General features: G+C 41.4%; 1 protein-coding gene across 1 annotated transcript in view; it reads right to left on the bottom strand.

Moving 5' to 3' along the window:
- The window catches only part of cdh20.S (cadherin 20 S homeolog), a 265,825-nt gene that overhangs the window by 37,562 nt on the left and 209,242 nt on the right, over positions 1-19,021 (bottom strand). Inside the window, exon 5 of the mRNA XM_018269486.2 lies at positions 5,679-5,973. Within this exon, the coding sequence (XP_018124975.1) occupies positions 5,679-5,973 (295 nt within the window). The remainder of the gene's footprint in view (positions 1-5,678; positions 5,974-19,021) is intronic.

Raw genomic sequence — 19,021 nt, 5'->3', positions numbered from 1 at the left:
ATTTCCATTTGGAACTTATATAAACATTCCCTCACTCTAATGAGGGAAGACAAAGAAACAACATTTTTGGTTTACACAGTATGTTGGGTGAGAGATTAAGGAGGTTATTTATCAAAATCCGAATTTGTCTGATTTTTTCTGAATATCCTTGGGGTATAATAATAAATCCCGCATAGTTCAAGTTTTTTTTCCACTAAAAATTCAGATTTTATAGTAAAAAAATTGAATTTTTTGCGTTTTTAGCATTTGGACTTTAATAAATAACCCCCTTAGAGACACGTTTAAGGTTACATGGAAAGTGCACAAGAATTAAAATTAAAACATTATATAATATATAGTGATGCATCATAAAGCTGAACAACATGAACCATTTCTGCTTCTGTTGCCAGGTATGTATGTATATATATATATATATATATATATATATATATATATATATATATATATATATATATATATATATATATATAATCCAGTAAATGGACCGCACTCTGGGACCTTTTTCCTTGAAAAAGGTCCCAGAGAGGACCCAAACGTTGGAAATGAACCTGTGAATAAAAGCACATTTATTTCACTATTACGAACGAGTGCGGGTCCATTTACTGGATTGTAAAATGAAACTTTGACCAACGCACCACCATCAACAGAATTGAATCCGGGAGGAGTGCGTTCACTATACTGACATAATATATATATATATATATATATATATATATATATATATATATATATATATATATATATAAAATAAAACACAATAAACTGCAGCTCATCCCTTTTTATTGGGTGCACGTGGGTGAGGCTTGATAAACAAATTACACAAAGTTTGACCCCAGCACTCCAATATAGAACCCCAAGAGAAACCTGACGCATGGACACTGCCTTGACGGGGCGCGTCAGCTTATGCATATTTTGTACAAACTTTGTAACTAAAAGTGTCTTTTTTACTAGTTACAGTTCAGCTGTGCAAAAATTGGCTTCTCTTGGGGTTCTATATTGGAGTGCTGGGGTCAAACTTTGTGTAATTTGTTTATCAAGCCTCACCCACGTGCACCCAATAAAAAGGGATGAGCTGCAGTTTATCGTGTTTTATTTTATAGTATGGGGAGGTGGCTCTCTCCTTAATGCTTGCTCTCCCAACCCCCATTTAATGGTGTTTTTGGAAGAGATCATGCTAAATAAAGAGAAAAGCAGGTATGGTCTTTCTCCCCCCAAAAATAACACTTTTTTCACTTAGGTAGGACTGACGCATGGACACTGCCTTGACGGGGCGCGTCAGCTTATGCATATTTTGTACAAACTTTGTAACTAAAAGTGTCTTTTTTACTAGTTACAGTTCAGCTGTGCAAAAATTGGCTTCTCTTGGGGTTCTATATTGGAGTGCTGGGGTCAAACTTTGTGTAATTTAAATATATATATATATATATATAAATATATATATATATATATAGAAAATCCAAAAATACGGATGCACACAGGTATTTCCAAAATAGTTAAAAAACTTACATTTTATTCAGTACATTTAAAAAAGCAGGTCGACGTTTCGGTCTGTATCTAAGACCATTTTCAAGACCATAAACTGCTTGGTAAAATGTTACAGGTATAAATAATTAAAACCACATAGCACTCATCCAATCACAAACTGTCCAGGATGTCATGTGACAGTTAACTCTATACCCACCAGATTGGGAGGGATAGGGATGGAAAAAAAACCTCAATGTCAATTCTAGAAGGGAACCGACATTTAAAACATAAGGATGTATGGAACTACAAAATTGTTAATAATGTTACAACTTTAGACAGATAGCAAAATAAGCTTTATAATAAATGTATCAAGTTGAAAAATCTGCTAACACAAAAGTAACATTATCGCTGACTCAAAAAACACAGAAGGGAACAATGTTCATTAAGTCCATTAGGCTTCATAGTATTTAATTTTTGATCCAGAACACCTCTCTCTGGAGTAATATCTTGGATCTATCACCTCCCCTCCGCAGAGGGGGATATGATCTATAGCTATATAGTGAAAAGTAGGTAGCCTATGTCCCACCTCCAAGAAATGATTCGCCACTGGTTTATTGGTGTGGCCATCTCGAAAGGCCGTGCTAATAGCTGAGCGGTGTGCATCCATACGCAAACGCAATGTCAAATCCGTCTTGCCAATATATGGTAAACCACATGGACAAGTAATCAAATAAATAACATGGGTGGTGGTACAAGTGATGTGATGCCTAATAGCAAATCGTTTGCCTGTCTGCGGGTGTAAGAAACTAGTGCCAGGTGTCATAAACCTGCACGAAGTGCAATTGGGGCACTTAAAACAACCTGGTTTATCATTACGTAGCCACGTGTCATGTTTCCTCTGATAACAGCCTATTGGGTCACTCTTAACGAGGAGGTCCCTCAGACTACTCCCCCTCTTAAAGTTTTTTAACACCGTATTAGGAATAATCTTGCTAAGGCCACTATCCGCCTGAATAATATTCCAATGTTTATTGACCGCCGAAGCAGTCAAATGAGACCCTGTAGTGTATTTAGTACTATAGACAAAATTCGGCTGATTGTTTTCTCTACGTGTTGGTGTATGTAGCCGGCGTTTGGCTGTCTCCAGAGCCTGTTTCAAAATGGCCTCTGGGTATCCACGATCCCTAAACCTGGACCACATATCTCTAATCTGTATGTCAGAAATATCCTGATTAGAATTATTTCGGAGTACACGACAAAATTGAGAGATGGGTAAGGATTTTTTCATTGCCAGTGGATGACAACTGTCGTAATGTAAAAGAACATTTTTATCCGTGCTCTTGCGATACAGTGTGAACTCAATATGGTCATCTTTTCTCAATAATTCAACATCTAAAAAATGTAGCCGGTCAGTATGTATTTCATGTGTAAACTTTACCGGGCTATCTAATTAATTGAGTTCAAGTACCATAGAAAGAAACTCTCCCTCCGTGCCACACCATACGATTATAATATCGTCAATGTAGCGACGGAAGAAGAGGATCTTATCCTTGTATTTAGGTGTAATAAAGTGTTGCTCAAATTGGTGCATAAATAAATTGGCGTAAGCGGGCGCCATGGCAGCCCCCATCGCCGTCCCCGCAACCTGTAAAAAGAATTCATGTTGGAAACGAAAATAATTCATAGACAGGCATATATTCAAAAGTTCTAACACAAAAGTCACTGGAGGGCCCTCATAATGATCACACTCTTCCAATGAGCGTTTAACCGCATCCAACCCCGCCTCATGCGGGATACAGGTATACAGTCCAACCACATCAAGACTCGCTAGCCAACAAGTTGATGACATCGGGATATTTAGTCTCCTTAGACTTTCCAGTAGTTGAGGGGTGTCTCTTAAGTATGTCGGCGTACTTTGGACTACTGGCTGCAGCACAGTATCCAGATAAATCCCAATAGGGTGTAATAGGGAGCCCCTGCCGGAAACAATCGGTCGACCAGGAGGTTTGTCCAGACTTTTATGTACCTTAGGCAAGGCATACATAATGGGGCATATAGGGTATTCTTGTTTCATAAACCCGCATAAGGCTTTGGTGATTATCCCTTGTTCAAGGGCTAAATCTAGCACCTGGTCTACCTGTTTTTAAAGATTGACAAGGGATCCTTCGGCAGCCTTTTATAGATCGTGATATCCGATAACTGTCCCAAGATCTCATCACGGTAATCTGTGTAGTTCAGCAATACAATCCCCCCACCCTTATCGGCCGGACGAATAACCAAGTTTGTATCCTGAGTTAAAGATTTAATAGCAGCCCGTTCTCCTTGAGTGATATTTTGTCTAGTTTTTACTAGAGGGGCATTCATAGATGGCCACACCAATAAACCAGTGGCGAATCATTTCTTGGAGGTGGGACATAGGCTACCTACTTTTCACTATATAGCTATAGATCATATCCCCCCTCTGCGGAGGGGAGGTGATAGATCCAAGATATTACTCCAGAGAGAGGTGTTCTGGATCAAAAAATTAAATACTATGAAGCCTAATGGACTTAATGAACATTGTTCCCTTCTGTGTTTTTTGAGTCAGCGATAATGTTACTTTTGTGTTAGCAGATTTTTCAACTTGATACATTTATTATAAAGCTTATTTTGCTATCTGTCTAAAGTTGTAACATTATTAACAATTTTGTAGTTCCATACATCCTTATGTTTTAAATGTCGGTTCCCTTCTAGAATTGACATTGAGGTTTTTTTTCCATCCCTATCCCTCCCAATCTGGTGGGTATAGAGTTAACTGTCACATGACATCCTGGACAGTTTGTGATTGGATGAGTGCTATGTGGTTTTAATTATTTATACCTGTAACATTTTACCAAGCAGTTTATGGTCTTGAAAATGGTCTTAGATACAGACCGAAACGTCGACCTGCTTTTTTAAATGTACTGAATAAAATGTAAGTTTTTTAACTATTTTGGAAATACCTGTGTGCATCCGTATTTTTGGATTTTCTACATATTGCTGCTTGGGGGTAGCACCAGGACTGTGTACGATTTTGTTGGTGTGCTGAACTAATTGGACTTTTGTGTATATATATATATATATATATATATATATATATATACACCGTATATACTCGAGTATAAGCTGAGTTTTTCAGCAGCCAAAATAAGATGAAAAAGTCTACCTCGGCTTATACTAGAGTCATTATAGTACCTAGTTGATCAACGCGACGTTCCCCCCGGCAGCTCGCACACTTCCTGATTATACGCATCTCCTAGCGCAGCAGCCTCCTATAGCACCGCCCTCTACTCGAAGAGCCGCTCCTTAGCGACCCATGATTGACTGCCTAGCAGAGGGTGACGACGTCTGTCATCACTCAGTCCCTCCGTCAGCCGCACGTCAGGGAAGGGCGGATCGTTTCGCTTGTGCGATTGCGTTGTGTTTTGGTTCGTACCCCTGCAGGGCGAATAATAACAGCAAGCCCCATCATGTTGCTGTGCAGTGTCAATGCAGCTGCAAGGAACACTTTATGCTGCGCAATGAGGGAGCTGCCTTATTAAAAAGGGAATGACAGGCAACAAAAGTGTATCTACTAAGGAACGTATAAGCCAATGATTTTCTGCTGGATTCATTGCAGTCATCTCCTGGAAAGCCTACACCGTGCCCTCAACTCCCTCCCTTTCCTCTACTGCATGGATGTAAGTTATTCACCTACTGTATTCTCCCTTGCTGTGAACTTCTGGAGCAGGCATCCTCACCCTATGGCCTATATGTACTACAACTCCCAGCTTTCCCCGGGAACCCTTTCAGGCGAGATCTGTAGTTTACCAACTGCACGAGAGTTTAAAAATGTATGATTCATACGCCAAACTGTGTAATCTGTCTGTGCCACTGCTTTGGCCTCAGTCTTTTGGGCTGTGTGTAGAATAAAGTGCATGGAATTGCTATTTAAATATATATGGAGAGGACTGCTTGTTTTTCCATATGTAGCATGGGAGGAAAATTACCAGTAGCTGCTGCATTTCTCACCCTAGGCTTATACTCGAGTCAATAAGTTTTCCCAGTTTTTGTAGGTAAAATTAGGTACCTCGGCTTATACTCGGGTCGGCTTATACTCGAGTATATACGGTATATATACTAAACAAGGTAGCCCCAGCACTCTCAACATATAACCCCCTAAAAATATATATATGATATTATGATAGTTGTCTTACCCACTGGTGACATTTCTGGCACTGAAGCAGTATATGGACCATCTAGGAACTTGGGTTCATTGTCATTTATATCCTGAATCTTGATTATGAACTCTGATTCTGGTTCCATGGCCCTGCTAGTCCTTCTGTCCAGAGCCTGTGCTCTTAGGGTGTACTGAGCTCGTTCCTCTCGATCCAGTCTTTGAATTGCATGAATATCACCTGTGGCGTCCTCAATTGTAAACATAGTTCCTGCTCCATCTCCTGAAAGGATGTATTTGATTAATCCTTCTCCTTTGTCCATATCCGAATGAAGCTATAACAGAGTAGTGCAAATTGCAATCAACTTTTTGTGCAAAAGATTAGTAATAACAGTAAGAATGAATGCTAGTGTTTTTGTCCCAATTCTTTTAGTAATGTGGTAAAGTTAGTTTAACTCACAAACATTGGGAGTTAATACAATTTGAATATATTGTAGCATAGTATAAATCCAGTATATTGCTACAGCTGCAAGAGTCCAGACCACCAACTGGATTGTCAAGTCATTTCTGCTAAGCTGTGTGTTTTATTTGAGGTGTGCTCCTTGTTTTAGTGACTCATCCAGTCAAAAATTTATATTTTATTGGCCAGTCAGTTGTACAGCCTTCCAAATCAGTTGACTAACATATACTAATTCAACTGAATTAAATGTCACTCAGAATAACATGGTTGATAAACGGACTGACAAAGTTAATTTATAATTAATTGACAAATCATGCTGCTTTTGGTAGAAGACTGGACATTTTGGCAGTTAAGGGACATTTTACCTTCTGGTCATAAGAGTGTCAATAGACATGATTGTGTGTGTGGGATCTATAACATAATTTGTGCAACTACTTGCTCCTTGCCATAAGGATGGTTATTTCTTTGCTACAAGATATTACTGTATAACATATACTGTCATCATATATTAACCTCCTGCTGGAAACAAAATCAACCACATGAGTACTAGAAAAAGATACATTTTAAAGTATACAAAAACATATGATAGACATTAGTAAGAGATGTTAGGATCATGTCATATGAATAGAATACAATTGAAGATTACTTTTCAACCCAAAACTGATGTGTATCTATTGTTGGTGCCCGATAAACACCTGTTAATAAAAACATTAATGCTGTTAAAAAATCTAGATCCACTGAAACTCAGTGGAGCAGTGCATATATATATATATATACACACACACACACATATATATATATATATATATATATATATATATATATATATATATAAAGGCATGCTTTGACCAAATAAAGGTTTGAGGCTGTGGTTTAGAATCTATATGTGCATCACAGAAGTCCTAGGTAACTTCTAAAACTGTTAATAATTTGCATTAGCTAATACATTTTGCTAAATATAAACCCAACAGAATCAGTTATATTGGCTGTGCACAGAGGGAAGGGCAGGGGCCAGTGTTAGTTTGAAGATGTTCCAGTCTAGGGATGTTTGATCTAACTATGCTGATTGGTAGAGCTCTCCTACATCCACAAAAAATGAGCATAAACAAAAAAATACACATACAGATGTATACAGAAACACAAGAACATTTCCCCTATCTTCCTTCAGTTTACTCTCTGTATACATGTCACCATGTACCAGAGGACAAAGAGCAAAGATCTCTTTGGTGCCCCACGTGTGGATCAGGAAACTTGTGGCAGTGATACTCTCAAGTACAGGTAGGGATTAAAGAAATGGCCTGTGGGTAAAGTCATTGTATCGGATAATTCCTAATTACAAAATAGTGGTACATGAGATAAAAATTGAAAAAGGGGTTTGAGTAAAAAATCATCAAAAATCTAAATCATTTATATTATATTTTTTATATATGGCAAGAAAGGGCCTGACGCATGTTTCTGAAAGGTAACAAACTCTTTTTACAGCAGCTCCCTTTCTACTTTTTTCCATTTTGTGATTTCAGTATGAGTGTATCCCTCCTTATTACCCGCGTATAGGATCCCTTATCCAGAAAGCACAAATTCACCAGTGTCATGTCATTTTGTTACTTCGCCGATTTACTAACGGGCACTGGCGTAAATTCGCTAGCGAAGTGGACCTACTCTAGCGCTACTTCGCACCCTTACGCCAGGCGAAGTTGCGCTATGGCGAAGGGTCAGTGTAACTATGCTAATTCACTAACTTGCGGATTTTACTGAATGTTACCTCTTGCGCCAGACTTGCTTCGCCACCTCAGACCAGGCGAAGTGCAATAGAGTAGATAGGGATTGCTTCAAAAATAGTTGACATTTTTTCTATGTCCCATAAAACGCTGGTGTTTTTTTCCTTTTTTAAGGGTGATAGGCTGAAAAAGATCGTAATTTTTTTGGGGCTACCCTTCTTCCCCCCTGTATTTCCTAACATATGGCACCTAAACTATACAGTGGGCACATGTGTAGGGCAAAATAACAACTCTATTTTATTTTATGAAGGTTTCCCAGGCTTGTGTAGTGTAATGTATTTGCTGCTACATATACGTCCATTCAACTTTAACTTGGCGCCATATGCAAATTAGGCATCGCTAGCGTAACTTCGCTTTGCTTGACGAATTACCGCCAGAGCAAATTCGCTACCGTTCGCCTCCCTGAGCGCAACTTCGGATTTTAGCGAATTAGCGTCGCCCTGGCGAAACTTCGCCTGGCGAAGTGCGGCGAAGGCGTCGATAGTGTATTTTCGCTGCTTAGTGAATTTGCCCCAAAGACTCCATTTTATCCAAATAATTCAAAATTTTAGAAATTATTCCCTTTTTCTCTGTAATAACAAAACAGTAGCTTGTACTTGATCCCAACTAAGATATAATTAATCCTTATTGGAAGCAAAACAGCCTATTTGGTTTATATAATGTTTAAATGAATTTCTAGTAGACTAAAGCTGGCCATAGACGCAAAGATCTGATCGTACGAATCGAGGATTCGTACGATTTTCGAACCGTGTGTGGAGAGTCCCGACATTTTTCGTCCGGCGAAGATCGGTTGTTTGGTCGATCGGACAGGTTAGAAAACTTCCGATAATATCTCTGCGTGTATTGCCGATCGTTCAGTGGGAGACTCTCACTAGCTTTGGTTGGACAAAGATATCGTACGATTGCTGGCAGGGGCAGAACATACCTGTACTTCTTTTCAATAACCACAATAACCATGCCATATTTTATACTGAGAGAATGGCAAATCCCTCATTCTGTATGTACAAATTCCACATAAGACCCTTGCTTTATATTAAAAAAGATTCCTCAGGGAAGTATTTTCCAAGAGAAAGTTTAAAAAAGTATAAAAAACTAATCTTTTGCAGGTAGATGTTTCAGTCATAGATTATAGCAGAGGAAATATCTAATTGTTTGTTGCTGCACCAACGGACCCTGGACAAATACTGTATTTCCTTTTCCAAATGGTAAAAAGATGACTTGTTTAAAACCTATTGATGAGTTAAAATAAATGCCTGGATGATTGGCCAGTTTGGCTGATTTCAACCAATGGGCAAGTGCAGCCAGCTTAAGTGATTGTGCCAGGAAGATGGAACTTACTCAGGAAAAGGTTGTTTTTATGAAGAGGACATAAAAGAGGTTAAAGTCATAGATAACATATATTTTTTACATTGGTATCACTAGGGTAAAAGAACAGGACATATACACTTTCACATATTTTATTTTTGAAAAAGGGGACATACAATTCAAAAGATTCCTAGGTTTCAGTGTCTCCCTTAGCACGGGGCAGCCCACTCAACTTTAGAGGCTATTGCTGAGCAATGTTCATTTTACTATGCATTTTAATTTTTCTTTATTCTAAATCTCAGATCTGGAACCTTTGGAGCATATATAATATGCCCCATAGTGAGTTACAGAGCAGAAGTAATGCTGCAAACACATTTACCTAGCACATATTGCTCTGTGGATTGGGAAGTGTTCCCTTAACAAGCATGTGATGTTTTGGTATAATTCCTGAAACACAAATTGTATCAGACTTAAACAAGAATAGGGGCTTGTTATGCATTTTTAGTCCCACTTACATTGAAAAGGGAAGACTATGTTAATGTATCTCAGATTTGGCTTGAAAATCTATGCAGTTGACCATAACTAACGTTGAGCTATGTGGGTTATTTAAAATGAACAGCCATACCTTACACAAACCAGTTTTAATTACAAATTCAAATACAGATTTTTTTTTTCTGGATTTACAATTGTGTACTGTGAACATACAGTATACACTTGCTTATGGTTATATTTCACAATGTCGTCTATATAGATTCTACCTCTCTCTGATACTCCTTTTTCTAATAAATAGATTTTTAACATGGGGAGGCCTACAGTATATACTAAAACTCAACTTTTTCTAAAAAAAATTTAAACCAAGCTCCCAAACCCGAATCCCCTTAATTTACCAATAACTATTCTCCAAAAAATTGGTGCGAAAAAAAGTTGCAACAAAATAGTGTGACCAGTGTCGGACTGGGATGCCAGGGGCCACCAGAAAACCTTAGGCTGAGGGCCCACTTTCCAAACTACTATACCTCCTCACCTCACTCAACCTCATTATTCTCCTAGTCTCTTTTCTCTACATACTATACTATATTCTTCCATTATCAAGCCTCTTTGTTCTCATAAAGAAATAGGGAATGACCATGAAATAGGCCAAATGGTTAGAAACAAGAGGCCCACTGACCCTTGGGCACACCGGGAGTTTTCCTGGTATCCTGGTGGGCCAGTCCGACACTGAGGGGCACATTTACTAAGGGTCGAATATCGAGGGTTAATAAATCCCCGAATTCGACCCTCGAGGTAAAATCCTATGAATTCGAATATCGAATTTGTAGGATTTACTGCAAATCCTATGATCGAACGATCTAACCAAAAATCGAACGATTCGAAGGATTAATCATCGACGAAGGATTTCCTACTCGAAAAATCAACCATTCGAGAATAATGGGAAGGTCCCCATAGGCAATTGTACCTTCGACAGAATAAGGAGGTCCCTAGCTAACATTACCTCGTAGTTAAACTCGAAGTATGTAGTCGACAGTACTTCGACTATCGAATGGTCGAATAGTCGAACGATTTTTACTTTGAATCGTTCGAATCGAAGTCGTAGTCGAAGGTCGTAGTAGCCTATTCGATGGTCGAAGTACCCAAAAAAATACCTCGAAATTCAACGTTCTTTAACTTCGAATCCTTCACTCGAGCATAGGAAATGTGCCCCTGAGTGTGACAATTTGAATTGTTGGACTTTTTTGATTTGCCATTCAATTCGTATGACTTTTTCAAGTTGTCGCTGAAAAACTCAAATTTATCTGACTATTGAATAAAAACCAATAACAACAAATATCCCCCTGCCCTTTTTGTGCCAGGAAGGGTAGGGGGTTGAGTTAGGGGCATCAGGTTTGTTTTGTCACAGTAGGGGAGGAATAGAGATGTCGCGAACTGTTCGCCGGCGAACTTGTTCGCGCGAACATCGGGTGTTCGCGCTCGCCGGAAGTTCGCGAACGTCGCGCGACGTTCGCCATTTTGGGTTCGCCATTGTTGGCGCTTTTTTTTGCCCTCTCACCCCAGACCAGCAGGTACATGGCAGCCAATCAGGAAGCTCTCCCCTGGACCACTCCCCTTCCCTATAAAAACCGAAGCCCTGCAGCGTTTTTTCACTCTGCCTGTGTGTGCTGAAGAGATAGTGTAGGGAGAGAGCTGCTGCCTGTTAGTGATTTCAGGGACAGTTGAAAGTTTGCTGGCTAGTAATCGTTTTGATACTGCTCTGTTATTGGAGGGACAGAAGTCTGCAGGGGTTTGAGGGACATTTAAGCTTAGGTAGCTTTGCTGGCTAGTAATCTACCTTCTACTGCAGTGCTCTGTATGTAGCTGCAGTGGGCAGCTGTCCTGCTTCTGATCTCATCTGCTGACTGCTGCAATAACAGTAGTCCTTGTAAGGACTGCTTTTATTTATTTTTTTGTTGTTTTACTACTACTACTACTACTACTACTATAAGAGCCCAGTGCTATTAGTCTAGCAGGTTGGGGAGTGGGACTGGTGTGCTAATCTGCTGCTCCTAGTAGTTCAGCAGCACCAACTTTAATTTTTTTTTTTTTAATATTCATTTTTTTTTTATTTTACTTTTTTTTATTTTACTACCGCTGTAGTAGTGTATAAGTTGACCTTTTAGGCATTATTTGCCCTGTAGGCATTATTTGCACACTGTTTTCTTCAACCCGCCATCGAGCTGTGTGACCTTGTTCACATTCTGTCTAAATATCCATAATATTACCGTCTCCAGAAAAAACACCGGAGTCACTTTTTTCAAGCAGCCATAATATATTTTACGTAATCCGTATCCACCGCTGTAGTAGTGTATACGTTGGCCTTGTAGGCATTATTTGCACACTGTTTTCTTCAACCCGCCATCGAGCTGTGTGACCTTGTTCCCATTCTGTCTAAATATCCATAATATTACCGTCTCCAGAAAAAACACCGGAGTCACTTTTTTCAAGCAGCATTCATATATTTTACGTAATCCGTATCCACCGCTGTAGTAGTGTATACGTTGGCCTTGTAGGCATTATTTGCACACTGTTTTCTTCAACCCGCCATCGAGCTGTGTGACCTTGTTCCCATTCTGTCTAAATATCCATAATATTACCGTCTCCAGAAAAAACACCGGAGTCACTTTTTCAAGCAGCATTCATATATTTTACGTAATCCGTATCCACCGCTGTAGTAGTGTATACGTTGGCCTTGTAGGCATTATTTGCACACTGTTTTCTTCAACCCGCCATCGAGCTGTGTGACCTTGTTCCCATTCTTTCTAAATATCCATAATATTACCGTCTCCAGAAAAAAACCGGAGTCACTTTTTTCAAGCAGCATTCATATATTTTACGTAATCCGTATCCACCGCTGTAGTAGTGTATACGTTGGCCTTGTAGGCATTATTTGCACAGTGTTTTCTTCAACCCGCCATCGAGCTGTGTGAGCTTGTTCACATTTTGTCTAAATATTGATAATATTATCGTCTCTAGAAAAACCACTTGAGTTACTTTTTTTCAAGCAGCATTCATATATTTTACGTAATCCGTATCCACCGCTGTAGTAGTGTATACGTTGACCTTGTAGGCATTATTTGCACACTGTTTTCTTCAACCCGCCATCGAGCTGTGTGACCTTGTTCACATTTTGTCTAAATATTGATAATATTATCGTCTCTAGAAAAACCACTTGAGTTACTTTTTTTCAAGCAGCATTCATATATTTTACGTAATCCGTATCCACCGCTGTAGTAGTGTATACGTTGACCTTGTAGGCATTATTTGCACACTGTTTTCTTCAACCCGCCATCGAGCTGTGTGAGCTTGTTCACATTTTGTCTAAATATTGATAATATTATCGTCTCTAGAAAAACCACTTGAGTTACTTTTTTCAAGCAGCATTCATATATTTTACGTAATCCGTATCCACCGCTGTAGTAGTGTATACGTTGACTTTGTAGGCATTATTTGCACAGTGTTTTCTTCAACCCGCCATCTAGCTGTGTGTATTATCGTTTCCAGAAAAACCAACTGAGTTTTTGTTGTTGTTGTTGTTTTTTTAAAAATAATGCCAGGCAAAGGCAGGCCGCCACGCAGAGGCCGTGCTAGGGGCCGTGCTGCTATGCAATCCTGTGGCCCTAGCAAATTGCCCAGTTTTAAAAAGCCAATGACCCTGAACTCCCAAAATGCTGAAGAGGTAGTTGACTGGCTTACACAGCACACCCCATCCTCTACCGTTTCTAACTTTACCACAACATCCTCCTCATCCTCCACTGCTATGGCCACCCCACGTAACACTTCCTCCACCACCGGTGCCCCTTCTTCACTGGGGTCAGAGGAGTTATTTTCCAATGAGTTTCTTGAACTGAGTAATGCGCAACCATTATTGCCAGAAGAAGATGAAGGAGATGAGGACCTTACACCAGATTTAATTCTGGCAGAGAACACGATAGAGATGGACATAATGAGTGATGAGGAGGAGGTCCCCGCTGCTGCTTCCTTCTGTGATGTGTCAGAAGAAATTGATGCATCTGAGGAGAATGATGATGAGGAGATTGATGTTTTGTGGGTGCCTAGTAGAAGAGAGCAAGAGGAGGGTAGTTCAGATGGAGAGACGGAGAGTCAGAGAGGCAGTAGGAGAATAAGACTTAGAAGAAGCAGGGAGGACAGCCCGCAGGGATCAGCAGGGCAACAACATGTATCGGCACCTGTGTTCAGCCGGCCAACGCACCCGCCATTGCCGCCAATACCGCCAACTCCGCCAACTTCTACTGTTACCGCCAGATCGCACACTTCCAAAAAGTCAGCAGTGTGGGATTTTTTTAATGTGTGTGCCTCTGACAAAAGCATTGTAATTTGCAATGAGTGCAGTCAGAAACTGAGCCTTGGTAAGCCCAACAGCCACATAGGTACAACTTCTATGCGAAGGCACATGAGCGGCAAGCACAAAGCACTTTGGGAGCAACACCTCAAAGGCAACAGGCAAACTAAAAGCCACACTCCTTCTGGTCCAGCATCTTACTGCTCTACCTCTGCTCTCCTTGACCCGTCTGAACCACCCTCCACTCCGCCTTCCACCTTGACCACCTGTTCCCATTCCCAGTCATCTGCCACCAGCCAAGTTTCTGTGAAGGCCATGTTTGAGCGTAAGAAGCCAATGTCTGACTGTCACCCCCTTGCCCGGCGTCTGACAGCTGGCTTGTCTGCACTCTTAGCCCGCCAGCTTTTACCATACCAGCTGGTGGACTCTGAGGCCTTCCGCAAATTTGTAGCAATTGGGACACCGCAGTGGAAGGTACCCAGCCGCAATTTTTTTTTCTAAAAAGGGAATACCACACCTGTACCAACATGTGCAGAGCCAAGTTACCGCATCTCTGTCACTTAGTGTTGGGCCAAAGGTCCATATGACTACTGACGCATGGTCCTCCAAGCATGGTCAGGGCAGGTATGTCACCTACACTGCCCACTGGGTGAACTTGGTAATGGCTGGGAAGCAGGGAATGGGTAGCTCAACAACAACAGTGGAGTTGGTGTCACCGCCACGGATTGCACGCGGTTCTGCCACCACCTCTACTCCTCCATCGCTCTCTACCTCGTCTTCTTCTTCTTCTTACTCTGCTGCTGGGTCCTCCTTCTCCTCCTCCACACCTGTGCACCCCCAGCTCCCCCTAGGCTATTCGACGTGCCAGGTACGCCGTTGTCACGCTGTCTTGGGGATGACGTGCCTGGAAAGCAAAAACCATACCGGATCTGTACTCCTGTCATCTCTGCAGTCACAGGCCGATCGGTGGCTGACCCCACACCAACTGCAGATCGGAAAAGTGGTGTGTGACAATGGAAGCAATCTGTTGGCAGCGTTGAGACTAGGCAATTTAACACATGTGCCCTGCATGGCACATGTGTTAAATTTAATAGTCCAACGTTTTGTCTCCAAGTACCCAGGATTCCAGGACGTTCTCACCCAGTCCAGAAAGGTGTCGGCCCATTTCAGACGTTCCTACACAGCCATGGCACGCCTTGCTGACATTCAGCAGCGCTACAACATGCCAGTCAGGCGTTTGATTTCTGACAGCCAGACTCGCTGGAATTCAACGCTCCTTATGTTGGAACGTCTGCTGCAACAACAAAGGGCCGTCAACGAGTACCTTTTTGAACTGGGTGGTAGGACTGGATCTGCACAGCTGGGGATTTTTTTTCCCCCGTTACTGGGTGCTTATGCGCGATGCCTGCAGGCTCATGCGACCTTTTGAAGAGGTGACAAATATGGTCAGTCGCACCGAAGGCACCATCAGCGACCTAATACCCTTCGCTTTCTTCCTGGAGCGTGCCGTGCGACGAGTGACAGATGAGGCTGTAGACCAGCGTGACGAGGAGCTGGAAGCGCACGATTTCTGGTCGGAATCACCAGAACGAACCCAGGCACCTGCTGCAACGCAGGGAGAGGTGCCAGAAGTGGAGTCAGAGGAGGAAGGTGGCTTTGTGGAGGAGGAGGAGGAGGACCAACAGGAGCAGGCTTCCCAGGGGGCTAGTGGTGACCTTTTGGGGACCCCTGGTCTTGTACGTGGCTGGGGGGAGGAGACCGTGGATGATGCAGTCCTTGATAATGAGGAAGCGGAGATGGATAGCTCTGCATCCAACCTTGTGAGAATGGGGTCTTTCATGCTGTCATGCCTGTTGAAGGACCCCCGTATCAAGAGGCTTAAGGAGAAGGACCTGTACTGGGTCGCAACGCTACTAGACCCTCGGTACAAGCATAAAGTGTCAGAAATGTTACCAACATACCACAAGTCCGAAAAGATGCGGCATTTACAAACCAGCCTGCAAAACATGTTGTACAATGCTTTTAAGGGTGATGTCACTTCAGGAACTCATCAACATTCCAGGGGCAGAGGTGCCAGTAATCCTGCCACGAGCACACCTGCAAGGACAAAGCCCTTTGGCCAGTCTGTAACGTCAGACATGCAAATGTTTTTCTGTCCAAGGCAGCGCCACAACCCTTCTGGATCCACCCTCAAAGAACGCCTCGACCGGCAGGTAGCGGACTACCTGGCATTAACTGCAGATATCGACACTCTGAGGAGCGATGAACCCCTGGACTACTGGGTGCGCAGGCTTGATCTGTGGCCAGAGCTGTCACAATTTGCCATGAACCTCTTGTCTTGCCCAGCCTCAAGTGTGCTCTCAGAAAGGACCTTCAGTGCAGCAGGAGGGATTGTAACTGAGAAGAGAACTCGCCTAGGTCACAAAAGTGTCGATTACCTGACCTTTATTAAAATGAATGAGGGGTGGATCTCGGAGGGTTACTGCACGCCGGAAGACTTGTTCTGACTTCTATGCAGCTGTCCTTCTCTTCAAGCCTCATGACTCCACACACAGCTGTCCTTTAGCGTCCTCCTCCTCCCTCCGCCACCGTTACAAACTAGGGTGCAAACCCTACTGGTTTAATTTTTTCTGGCCTCTGTGCTTCAGTGGCTGCAACCAAAAAAACTGGGCAAACAATGTCTACAAGGTCAACGTATGGCAAAAAATGACTATTTTCAGCATTTATATGGCATATTTTTTCTGGCAACTGTGCTTCAGTGGCTGCATCCAAAAAAATGCATATTTTCTGCATTTATATGGCATAATTTTTCTGGCCTCTGTGCTTCAGTGGCTGCAACCAAAAAAATGCATATTTTCTGCATTTATATGGCATAATTTTTCTGGCCTCTGTGCTTCAGTGGCTGCAACCAAAAAAATTTATATTTTCAGCATTTATATGGCATAATTTTTCTGGCAACTGTGCTTCAGTGGCTGCGACCAAAAAATGACTATTTTCAGCATTTATATGGCATATTTTTTCTGGCCTCTGTGCTTCAGTGGCTGCGGCCAAAAAAACTGGGCAAACAATGCCTACAAGGTCAACGACGTTGACCTTGTAGGCATTGTTTGCCCAGTTTTTTTGGCCGCAGCCACTGAAGCACAGAGGCCAGAAAAAATATGCCATATAAATGCTGAAAATAGTCATTTTTTGCCATACGTTGACTCAACGTATATGGCAAAAAATGACTATTTTCAGCATTTATATGGCATATTTTTTCTGGCAACTGTGCTTCAGTGGCTGCGACCAAAAAAATGCATATTTTCTGCATTTATATGGCATAATTTTTCTGGCCTCTGTGCTTCAGTGGCTGCAACCAAAAAATTTATATTTTCAGCATTTATATGGCATAATTTTTCTGTCAACTGTGCTTCAGTGGCTGCGACCAAAAAAAATGCATGTTTTCTGCATTTATATGGCATAATTTTTCTGGCCTCTGTGCTTCAGTGGCTGCAACCAAAAAAGTTTATATTTTCAGCATTTATATGGCATAATTTTTCTGTCAACTGTGCTTCAGTGGCTGCGACCAAAAAAATGCATATTTTCTGCATTTATATGGCATAATTTTTCTGGCCTCTGTGCTTCAGTGGCTGCAACCAAAAAAATTTATATTTTCAGCATTTATATGGCATAATTTTTCTGGCAACTGTGCTTCAGTGGCTGCGTCCAAAAAAACTGGGCAAACAATGTCTACAAGGTCAACGTATGGCGAAAAATGACTATTTTCAGCATTTATATGGCATATTTTTTCTGGCAACTGTGCTTCAGTGGCTGCGTCCAAAAAAACTGGGCAAACAATGCCTACAAGGTCAACGTATGGCAGTTGTTTAAAGAGAACAGTAGATTACTAGCCAGCAAAGCTACCTAAACTAAAATGTCCCTCAAATCCCTGCAGACTTCTGTCCCTCCAATACAGAGCAGTATCAAGCAGATTACTAGCCAGCAAACTTACTATCATCTGTCCCTGAAATCACTAACAGCTCTCCCCCTACACTATCTCTTCCAAGCACACACAGGCAGATTTTTCAGATACATTTTTGCCCTTGATCCCCCTCTGGCATGCCACTGTCCAGGTCGTTGCACCCTTTAAACAACTTTAAAATCATTTTTCTGGCCAGAAATGTCTTTTCTAGATGTTAAAGTTCGCCTTCCCATTGAAGTCTATGGGGTTCGCGAACCGTTCGCGAACCGCTCGCGTTTTTGCGCAAGTTCGCGAATATGTTCGCGAACTTTTTTTCCGACGTTCGCTACATCCCTAGGGAGGAATACTTGCAAGGGGTAAGGGGCCTATGCCCCAATTTTAAACAAAAGTGTGCCAAGGTTGGTTATGGTCTTTTTAGACAGTGGTCCCAGTATGGAGGTTTTCTGGTTACCTACTCACATTTGCCCCCCTATGGCTAACATGGCAGGTAGCCCAGACTGTGTTGTTTTCTGGTGGGCAAGCATTCCATGTGGGGTGTGTATTATGTTGTTGTTTATGATAGTATTGTTATGCTAATATTGTTATTTAATTAAATGCTATGTTTAATATAATCTCTATGGTTTGTGTTTGTTGTTTCTGCCTGTTGTGTTTATAAGTCTGGATGTATTCCTGTCGATCTATCTTGTGTGTTTGTAAGTGCATTATCTATTGCAATTGCATATCTATAGTTTCTGTATGATTGTCTCTCTGTATGTCTATCTTGGAACATGAACAGAAGAAAGGCACCACTGATTTAATGAAGATATTGTATTTTGCCCAGTTCATGCATTTAAATTATTTGCACAATAACAGATATGAGGAATAACTGCCTTTTCAAAAAATATTCTTGCCTTTATGCAGTACATTATACATCCATTTCTATAGTCTAGTAATGCCTGCAATCTAAGGTTGTGTGCTTGCGGCACAGGAAGATAGAGTTGTCTAAGCTGACAGGAGGCTGATGCAAGGGTTGAATAGGGATTCCCTGCTGTTCAATATCTCAGTA

This window comes from Xenopus laevis, chromosome 6S (genome assembly GCF_017654675.1).
Source record: "Xenopus laevis strain J_2021 chromosome 6S, Xenopus_laevis_v10.1, whole genome shotgun sequence".
NCBI lineage: Eukaryota > Metazoa > Chordata > Amphibia > Anura > Pipidae > Xenopus > Xenopus laevis.
Note: the sequence above shows the minus strand (reverse complement) of the source record. Positions and strands in the feature narration are given on the sequence as shown.